This window comes from Seriola lalandi, unplaced genomic scaffold (genome assembly GCF_002814215.2).
Source record: "Seriola lalandi dorsalis isolate HSWRI2012SDOR001 ecotype SW California unplaced genomic scaffold, Sedor1 jcf7180002054933, whole genome shotgun sequence".
Taxonomy (NCBI): Eukaryota; Metazoa; Chordata; class Actinopteri; order Carangiformes; family Carangidae; genus Seriola; species Seriola lalandi.
Window position 1 is genome coordinate 4,704,865 of NW_019525485.1, and position 10,993 is coordinate 4,715,857.

The 10,993-nt window shown below is 43.5% G+C and overlaps 1 protein-coding gene across 2 annotated transcripts in view; it reads right to left on the reverse strand.

The window, feature by feature from the left end:
* The window catches only part of ncam2a (neural cell adhesion molecule 2a), a 241,650-nt gene that overhangs the window by 70,621 nt on the left and 160,036 nt on the right, over positions 1-10,993 (reverse strand). For both annotated transcript variants that reach the window (XM_023393367.2, XM_087170181.1), the window contains exon 2: positions 4,450-4,524. In XM_023393367.2, the coding sequence (XP_023249135.1) occupies positions 4,450-4,524 (75 nt within the window). The remainder of the gene's footprint in view (positions 1-4,449; positions 4,525-10,993) is intronic.

The following is a 10,993-nucleotide window of genomic DNA, read 5'->3' on the forward strand; positions in this document are numbered from 1 at the left end:
ATGGGGGGGGGGGGTCACATACTAACTTCAACCCTGATTACTGGCTACTGCAGGAGACGAAAGGGCCATCTGCAAGCAGCAGGTGCCCTTTGCCTGTCAGTGTGGAGGGACATCACTTTGCCTATCAATCCACCCAAGCCTTGAACAAGAGAGGAAACAAACAGAAGCTTGTCCAGTCCCTCAGAGACATGTCTCTGGATTTAATTAAGGACCAAAAAGAAACAGGAAGAGAAAAAGAGAAAATAGAGATAATGCAGTTGGGACACATATGTTTAATCCCACAGAGAGAGAGGAAGCAGCTCTTCTCCCTAAATGAATGCCCTTAAGCAAAGCTTTTAACCTCCATTAGCTCAGCAGAGGGTTGTGGTGGTTCATCTCAGCAGCTCCCTGGTGTAACTGTGAGGAGGTGGTGCTCTTGTGGGGCAGCAGTTTGCAGATAATGGGCATTATTTGTCCAGCAACCTGTAAATAGATCATGACATTATATAATCATCTCTCAGTTGGATAGTACACTGGTACATAAACGGTGAATGATGACAAATTGGCTGATTTGTCTCTTGATGTCCTCACTTTGCGTCTTACAAACACTTGCAGGCTCCAGCTCGCACCCCGGCACGCTAGCACCGATTATCATCATGTTTCCAGCAGCCATCAGCATCACATCCTTGGCATGTTGGGTCTGACGCTCGTTAGGTTTTTGGAGGCCAGCCAATCAGACGAGGCGATCGAGCTCGAGTGTTGCTGAATTGATATCACAGCACGTGCGGTCCTCCTGCTTTTCTTTGCACGTGGCTTCCCCAGCCGCGGCCTCGTGGTTCATGTGGAGAACACATATCATCTCCCTTTATATCTGTTAGCATTTCTGCATTATCACCTCTTACCATTTTACAGCTTGTTGACAGCGGTGACAGCTAAATATGCTCATATTAATGCAGCTAGCACGATGACAGGCTGTTTGCTAGGCAGATGATCTGAGAAGACGGGAGTGTGTAGCACTGCTGCCCTGTTTCCCACACTCAGACCTGCCTCCCTCTGTGTGTCTTTACAACTGGAAGAATAGCTGGCGGAAATGTTCTGTCAAAACCGCTCTGGTATTATTACAGATTCTTGGCAAGAGGGAACGCGCTCAATGACTGATTCCTCTGACGGTAGACTGCTAAGACAATGATGATCACTTCTCTAGGTGCAAGCAAAAATCTATGCACAACAGCAACAACAACAACTCATCGTCTGCTTTTGCTAACTGCCAACAAAGCCGACGGCTCATCCACCTCTCGGCTTCATTTCTGCTTCAGCGTGTCTGGAAGGTGTCTCATACAAATGTTTCTGATCCTCCTTCGCAGTGAGGGCAGCAATATGAAGCGACGGAAATATTGAAGCGATCTCAGCCTCCTGTACAAGGCAGATTATTGACTATAGACATGCCCCTTTGGTGCCAAAATTAGCCGAGCGCAAGCTGAAGCACTCTCATGTCCTCGCTGTGGCTGGCACTGGAGCCATGGCAGTAATTGATTTAGGCCTCCAGGGAGATGGATAGCAGGGGGAAAACAAGGGCTGAGCAGGGAAGGAATAACATGTGTGTGTGGATGTGTTTGTGTGTGTAGCTTGACATGAAGTCAAAATTATCGGTTACAGCTGCCTTTCCATCTCTGTATATTCTCTAATCTGGCCAATAGGTAAACATAGGTCTGCTGGGACAAGTGATGTGACCTAGCTTTGCTCTAGTTAGACACATCTGAATGAAACCACATGGAAACATAATAGCTGCTGGATCTGGTGCGACCGCTGAGGCCGCTCTTGTTCTGGCTCTCTGCCGCTCCGGTCATAGGGGAGGATAAAAAACACGCACCTAAATACCAGTTCCAATACCAGTTTATCCACCTGCTTATTTGTTGTGCCGTGAACCCAGGTTAATTTACCGCTGACACGAGACCAATTTCACATTAGAAAAAGCTCTAGGTCTTATAATTATGTTCTTCTTCTCTACGATTGGCTGCATTTGTTGGGAAGTTTTTTCCCCACACTGTTGTCCGGGTGATTTCAAGGATGCAACGTGAGTATTAAGAGTATTTCAAGAGCTGTACGAGTGAAGAATTTAAAAATCAGCTGAGCATCATCTGAAAAACGCCACGGCATTGATATAATGCAAGGGGCTGTGTTTGTATCAGATATCAGCGAGACAATGACATACCATCCAGGAAGTCACGTCTGGCTGCACAGAGGTTTATAATACTGATTTTAGAGCTTTAATAACTTCTCAAGGTGACAATCATTCTATCCTATGCGTCGACGTGTCACTCTCCTGCAGCAGAAAACACTACGGATAAAACATACCGTCAGATAGTGGATAAAAGCCTGTCTACTTCCTGTTTTCATGCACTAACAATAACAGTAATATTGATCTTGAATCACAGCTGCAGAAGCTGCTCATGTCTGTCATTGTATGCGGTTGTCATAGAGATGTCCCCGAGCTTTCAAAACACCTGTGACATGAAGACAAAGAGGGGAAAAATTCACTCAAGGTGGCAGGTCACAGACTACTTAACCCCGACTATTTTCTACAGACAATCCCTCCAGTCGCCCTCTGCTCTCCTGCTCTGTAACTCGGTTCCCCTTTTTGTTTGCTTTTTCACTCTGCCTGCCCACCCTCTCACAGTTTTTTCCTTTTCTCTTCCTGACCCCCCCCCCCCCCAAATACCTTTAGCCTTCTGTCTTGTCTCCTACAATGCTGTGGCCTCAATTCAGAAAGCACACTGAAGAAGAATCTCTTTGGAGCACTTCGCTGTCAAGGCATAAAATACACGTAGTGTGAGAAGAAAACAGATGAAAAGACAGAAATTGTTGAAAGGTTTTAAGAAATCATTTTTGTTGGAAGGAGGTAAAGATGGAAAAATGGAAAAAAAAAAAAGTCGATATTAATATACTGCACCGTGAGAAAGTCATCACATCATCGACACATTTTCCTCCATCAGCTTCTTACTGCGAGCGATGTGGTTCATTTAAATTGAGAGGGTTTCTGTGTTTTGTCTGTTCTTTACAAACTTTGAACTTTGATCGCTTAGTCATGTTAAAGCTACGGACGAAAACTACACCTGGAGGAGCTTTAAAGCATTTGTAGGTAGGGCTGTAGAACGCAGAAAGAAAAACAGATGAAAGAGCTGGGAGCAAACGATACTTCAGCTGGATTCACAAGCAAGAAGTGATGCCAGCCGGCTTCCTCCTGGCTGCCATGGTGACCAACGTTAGACCTCATCTTGACCCAAAACAGCTTGTTTAAGCATTGCTTCAGTGGGGGGGGGGGTCTGCTGCCAATTCTTCCTGGCAAACTTTTCGGACAAGAAAGATTTATATCGAACAAGTTAAATTGATTTCATCCAGGCGTCTTTTTTTTCCCAACAACAACAACAACACACTCACCTCTGTGCTCTGCCTTCCCTCACAGAACAGCTTCCGACCCATGAATCAACATAAAAACTAAGTGCCTCCCTGTGCCTTCTGTTCCTCTCCTTTCCCTTATCCATATTTATACGGACATGATTCATACAATGGGACACAGCACTATAAAACCAAAAAGTCGCGGTTATTGACTTGCTCTTCATTTATTTGTTTGCGGGCTGAAATGCTTTTGCTTTTTCGCCTCCGACTCTTGTGTCCCGCTTTACAGCCCGCTCCAGTTGGCAGGAGTGCATGTGAATATGGTTTAAAAAAAAAAAAAAAAAAGAGGCAAACAGCAAGGGCTTGGTGTGATTGTCCATGGTGGAGAAGGGCAAGAGAAAAGCAACAAGTGACACAAACACTTCCTCCCACGCACTTTGACTTGGGCTGACCTCCCTTTGAACGGGAGGAAACCTGAAGCAGAACCAGGCGCTGGATGGTCTGCCTCAAACGGATGGGTTGAGAGACAGAGAGAGAGAGAGCACACATAACTACAGGAGAGAGAGGCTTCTACCTTTGCCTTTCAATTCCTGCCATTCACCTCTATTCTACCTCCTCAGCACACGTTAGACCTACGCTCCTCCCAGTGTGTCTCTACTCCCTTGGCTGTTAGCTCCATGCTGAGTGGGCTGGCAGGAGAGAAGAGGCAGCCAGCAGGAGGCGGGCCGCCGCCTGCCAGAGTGTGTTGCCACCCCACCGAGCCACTGGCACCGGCGCCACCGGGTTCTCTGTGTTGATACGCTGTTCAGGGAGGACAATGAGGAGGACAGGAAGAGAGGGACGGGGCTGTCCCCTGTGCGGATCCAGTCACACCGTTGGGACAAAGAGTCTCCCAGCCATACGGACAGCGCCGGGTTGCGCTGTGTTCACTGTCGCACATACAAACAGACTTTCACAAGCGCCGCTGTAAAGACCCACCTGCCGCGTCTCTGACCTGCCTCCAAACACACACACACACACACACACACACACACACATACAGTCCATTCACATAAAAAATGAAAGTGTGTGTACCTGTACAGATGAAGAATTTGGACTCTCCAACACTTAACTCCACTTTGTTCAAGGATATGGACACCTGCAGGGCGGCTGTAAGGGAGAAGGAAAGGGGGAGGGAGATGGTAGGAGAGAGAGAAAATGGATTAGTTATTACAACGCAAGAGAACGCAAAGGATTTTCATTATTTGCTGACTGGAGAGATATAATAATACAAAATTGCTTTGAAAAAACATCAGCTTCTTTCACACTGTGGCTCATTTCCATGTGTTTTTATAGCATCTGAGGACCATTCTCTGTTGTATGTCACCATTTACTGCATTTATGTGAAAGGCAGTGTGCAGCTTACATTCAAATATCCTTGTATATAAATAAGAAGCTTCTTAGAAATAACTCAGGTTTGCGGCTATTGCTAGTAGAAGACCCATTGTCCCTGCCGAAAGGAGCAATTTTCATATTTTTATTCAAACTTTCGACTGAGAAACGCTGCTATTTCCTGACAAAGCTCCGAGACAGATTGGCTTCATACCTTCTAATGGACACATGGGTGTTTGTGTCAAACTTGTCAGTCCGTTTCACAATGAATGGCACCCATTCAGTCTAAGGTACTGTAATGCTATTTGCAGGCATCGCTCTTGACGATGGGATAAACAGTGGGGTGGGAGTTTAAGAAGGTAAGAAATACCAGAGATCAGTAAATAACTCAATGATATTGGTATTTTCCATGGTGACTAACAAAATAAGAGCTTCTCAGACTGAACAGGATATCCATCCACCCTAATAACGTGGTAGAAATGGACCAAGAACTTGCAGGTGGTTGCAGTGCCGTAAAATTTTGCATGGTCAAGCTACAATCAAATGCCATTTGTCTGCACTGGTCTATTGTAAGCACCGCCATAATGCCACACCATGGCGGGAAGTTCTGCTGGCTAAAGTGAAAGGTAGTTAGCTGAACGAGACCGGGCCTCAATCTTGTGCTGACGTGAATTTTTTTGTCGAATGGTTAGGAAGACAGACAAAACGCGGACACGGAGTCGGATTTGGGGCAAAGAAAAGGGAGCGTTTGAATGGCAGCGCAGCAAGTTGGAGCTGAGAATGTGCCCTAGATGTTTAATGTGATGAGTAATGATTGGCAACTCAGTGGGGAGAGGGTCATTTTTAGGATAAAGCCTCTCGACGCAGCGGTAGTCTCGCTGCAGCACTGAGTGAGGCGAGATATTTGATGAGCCTGCCATATCTGAGCTCCCTCAGAGCTGCAAGTCTAGTTAGGATCAAAATCCAATCCCCCCCCCCCCAACAACCACACACACACACATTTGCACACACATGCTGTATAATATACTCTAATGGATGTTAATTGTCTCTACAACACTGGAAACTTAACAGTGGAGCTCAGAGCGCCTGTCAATAATTGAGAAAATGATGAAATGATTATCTGCTCCTTCTCGGGGGAAGATGGCTGCAGCCAGCGCGAGCATCACAGTGAAGCAGCAGTTATCAGTGGGAGCCATCTGTCATGAGCGGAGGCCGTCTACAGATGGCAGTAGAGGGGCACTGGCACCTTTGCCTGAGGAGGCTGCATGATGTGTTTGAGGACTTGCTTTATCAATGCCTTAGATCATTTCTGCTGTGTAACTTGACTGCTACAGAACTTAACAGTCACCTGCAGAGGCTCAGGGAACACACACACACACACACACACACACACACACACACACACACAGAACAAATAGAAAACACATTTATATTGGCATACTTATGATGCATATATAACCACACGCACAACTATGCAACATCTTTGTGTGTGCTTAATTTTGTCACTAATTTTCTAATGTAAAGACACTACATAATCAAAACCTGCTTATAATTACTATGTATTATGAAACTGAGACCCAGCTACTGTCTCTACACACACACACACACACACACACACACACACACACACACACACACACACACACACATTGTTGCAAATGAATGCAGATAGTGCTCTCGGGTTGATTAATCATGTCTGTTTAACCTGCTGCCCTTCCACACTGCCTTGCCTCTGACTTAAGGCAGATTCCAATCAGCGCTTAAAGTAGTTTAACTGTTTTCAATTATTAATTGATCTCGGTCCGTTCATGCTGTATGTGATTGATCAGGCAATAATTTGCTCACCAAACCCAGGAGGAAGAGGGGGAAAAAAAAAAGAAGGGCTTTTTCTCTGCTGCCAGAGTCATCGATGTGAATCGTATAATTAAGTTCAACCTATTTTTAAGCGGAAATACACAACAGTCCACACAGCGAGAATACACTGACATTTTAATGAGAACGCTGATTTGATTTGAAATATGGCATGGGAGAATGTGTTTATTCAACACTGTCTCGCCTGGTGGCGACACAAAGAGACATGCTAATTATATCACTTTTCAGAAATGGAATGTTTTCGGTCTTGTTCACCTGCTTATTACAGAGCTTCGGGTCAATATGTTGTGAGCCTGGTAGCAATTATCATCTCCAATTATTAGTGTCTCTGAGAAGCCTTGGAGACAAGCAAAATAAGACAACAAACAAAAACCATTGATTGCCATTTGTAATGTGTCAGAGATGGTCGATACCATACATGACTCGCAAGCTCATCTAAAAACATTGAGACTCGAATAAGAATCATTTATGAAATCCAATCTCAAATATTATGAAAGCTAGAGAAGCTGATTTTGGTCATAAAGCTGCTGCCTAATGAAAGATACTCACTTTCCTCAACAACTATCATTCAGGGGCAACAGCATTTAAGCCCTAGTTTTTTCCAGTGAACGTTTAAACCTCAACATTTTATGTACCTGCACACAGCTCATCAGTTTAAAGTGACACTCTGGACCTTTAACAAATGATAAATTGAATAAAAAGACTCTCAATTCAATACTCTCAGTGGTTTTGCTGATGCAGTCTGATATGAGCACAAATACATGTTAGCGGCTAATGTTAATTAGCAAACTGAAGATAGATGACTCACATTACTAAGAGAATTTGCTGACTTTACCACCCCTCTACTCTCCTTCACCCATAGCTAATGCTGGCTAACTAGCTAATGTTATCATACTCAGACTTAAAGAATCTTGTCTACACTTTACTTTTGACATTCATCATAATCTGGTAATTTCCACTCATGGCTAAAAATGACCAATTCCCTACAAAAAAAAAAGAAAAAAAAGAAAAAGGATGTAACTTTTAGTTCATTCCTACAGCCCTGATCAGCATCATTCCCCGCAGCAGAGAGCTGTTTACAGCAACAGCCAAAAACAAAAAGACTGTACACTACCAGGCACCAAATAACAGCCAGACAAAGTTAGCCACTAATTGGAGACTTAGCAGCTAAAGAGCCAAATATTTCCTTCAGACGCCAGAACATGAATCCAAATGAAGACTAATGTTGCTCTGCATGAGCTGGATGTGTGAATAGGCAACTGTTTCCCAACGCATTCATCACACCATCTTTATTGGATAATAATATGTCTATGTTGTGTTTACAGCTTGTTTCCAAGTGGCCCACAAACTCTATTAGTGCAGATTTAAATAGCACTCTGCGCAGGAATAGCTGGACTAAACACCATTTGTTACCCCTGACTGTCCGTGAGGAAGATCAAATTTTATAACCATTAGAAGTTGTGTCTTGCTGCTTTTATTCTGTAAAACCCACCAGTTTGAAATTTCCTCTAACAGCGCCAAATCATCGTATTCCTCGAATGGAGGTCATTGAGGTCACGGTGGGGGCGTTGCTGAGTGAGCTGGCCCGGTGACATGATTCAGTGACATCTGTGCAACAGTGTGTGAAACTTGCCAGCAGCTAAGTCAGTGTGACTAAATCTAGGGCTGACTAAAGCGTGGCTAAACGCACCGTTGCATTTAGCAGCAGGCTAAATCCAATGTTTGATTGACGGGGTGGAGAGTGTCCAATCAGCTGGCAGGGAGACAGGGATGTGATTCTGTAATCCTGTACTCCATTAAAAGCCCCATTAAAGCCATGGCCAAATAAAATGCACCGCAGAGAACATGCCTTTGTGTGTTTGTATATATATGAGTGTGTGGGGGTGTATGTGTACTGTATATCTTTATTCGTGTGTGTGTGGGTAGCTGGGAGGCTGTGAGTGTGTTTGCCCATGTGCATGTGTGTAAATGTATTGAACACACAGAGCAGATAGGCCCAGAGGCAAAAAAAATGCTCTGCTTTAATTGTCTGTGATTTTGTGGAGGAGTTGAAGGGAATTCTTCCCTTGAACCACAGAGACAGAGAGAAAGAGAGAGAGAGAGAGAGAGAGACAAAGGTAAGAAGTAAAGAGTGGGTAGAGCAGGAGCTAAAGAAGGAATGAGATAAAATACTAATTACTATGTTTTGTATTCACTCGAACCTGTGTGTCTCATGCATTTCTTAAAAGGTGTTAGCAAATGCAGAAAAAAAAAATATCCAGGAAGAAATGAGCTTCGAAAACACAGAACAGTCAGCATTATTTAAAAGCTGCAAAGTCTCTCCGGTGAGCGGTGGCACAAGGTGCTGAGCAATAGTGCAAATGTCAGAGATTTCTTTGTTTAAATGGAAATTCCAGTTTATTACACCCTGGGCATATTTTTGTTGTCGGCCATCATCTCAATTGATTGTGATAATGCTGCAAAATCACAAATTTGTCTCAAAGGGCTTTACAATACAAACAATGCAAGGTACTGGCAGCACATTGGAGAAGAGGTGAACCATGAAAGTCCCCCCTTAAACCTTTAAAAAATAATCAGTGACCCTCTCAAAGTAACAGAATAACCCCTTCAGGCTTTGGCATGCTGGGAAATGTAGTACATTATATTTTGACGGATAGCAGAAAGAGAAAAACAAGAGTTGCGTTACGACCCATCTCCAATGTTGACCCGGGTCTATGAGGCGGCACACATCAGAGAAATATCATGTGGAGGAAAGTCAGGAGTAAATAACGTTTCATAGCAACAAACAAGATTTCAGAAATGTTTTCCACATTCATTTCCTGTGGTGCAGGCAGAACGCTGCCAGTAGAAGGACAGTGTTGTTACTTGATGTTACAGCATCAGGATGTTTAACATAATAAAGCTAAATTTTGCAAATAAGTCGTTGCCAACTTTGCATTTGGATTCACCTGGAGTTGTTTAGCAGCAGCAAAGTACCTGTTTGTTTGCCAACCTGGCGCCCTGTGTCCCACCACTCCTATACACTGTATCTGTCTGGCTGCATAACAAGCCTGCTTTCATGCTGGAGAGGAGAGAAGAGGAGAGAAGAGTGCTGGTTTCCACTCAGCAAACCATATCCAATCGTGCCAACATACAGTATCAGGCCACGTGTACGGTCTCAGGCACCACCCACAGCTACCTATTATCTCCCCTCTCTCCCGCACACCTTCTTCTCTGCATCTCTGCTTTTCGCTCACCAACTGCTTTGTGATTTATGCTCCCTTCCTTAAGCCTCTTAGGCTTTCAGGCTGCTGTGGCTGTGATGGACCTCTTCCTATGTATATCCCGAAAACCATAAAACTCCAGTCATGCACACGCACGTGTGGCAACAAGCAATACACAGATGTTAAGCTATACACAGATGTGGAATCTTTTGTTAATTAGTTAGAAAGTGCAACGAGATTGCGTTTACCAGGTGGGTAAAATGTTTTTCTCATTTCTTCTATACTGTCTCTTTCTCTTTGTAGATTCTGTCTACTCTAATAACAAGGACATAGCAAAACAATAAAACATCCGATATCTGAAGCACTAGTGTACTTATATGACAGTACTAACTCACTCTGTAAGCTTCATTGCATGTGCAGCTTTATTTGAATTAGAATTTGTTCCCATTTTGGCATTTGGGGTTCATTAAATTAGTAAACTGAAGAATTATGCAGTCAGCCCTTGGGCCAGTCAGTAAATTAATTAAATGATCTTTTTTTTTTTTTTTTTCTCTCTGTAAAGTCAAAATATGATTGCACAAAAGTTCATCAAAGTCCCCATCAGAAATGTGTGTGAAAATGTATTGAATCATTTTACCTTTCCCTTCCTAATAAAAGTCATTAGTTACACTGCTGTTCCATGAATTTTGCATGACTCCCTGAATCTTTTGTGCTACTTGCATTTATTGGGCCGATAAATATTTTAGACAGAAGCTCTCATTATTTCTAGAGGTAGTCTTTGTGATGATGATGATAACGACACAGCCTACAGCGAGGTCCAGAACAGGTCACAGAGAGCCCATTGTTAAGTTCATGCTCTCAAAAGGTAACAAGTGCCTTCAACAGACCATAATCATCTTCTTCCGTGATTAAAAGCTAAAAGCTGTATAAATTAACTGCACTGCATTTGATTGTAAACATAAAATGTAAGTTGATCTTTGTAGAAGGAACGTCTTTAATTGAAATGCAGGAGTTTTAAGGCACCGAAGGCACACTTAGACTATCTTATTCTTATTTACCACTTTAGTAAATCGTGTGAGCTATTTGAAGGTGGGAAGTGACGAGGGTTACGTTCTGCTAAATATCATACAAATGAGACGTTTTAAAAGGCTGGAGTATAGTCCAGGGGCGGA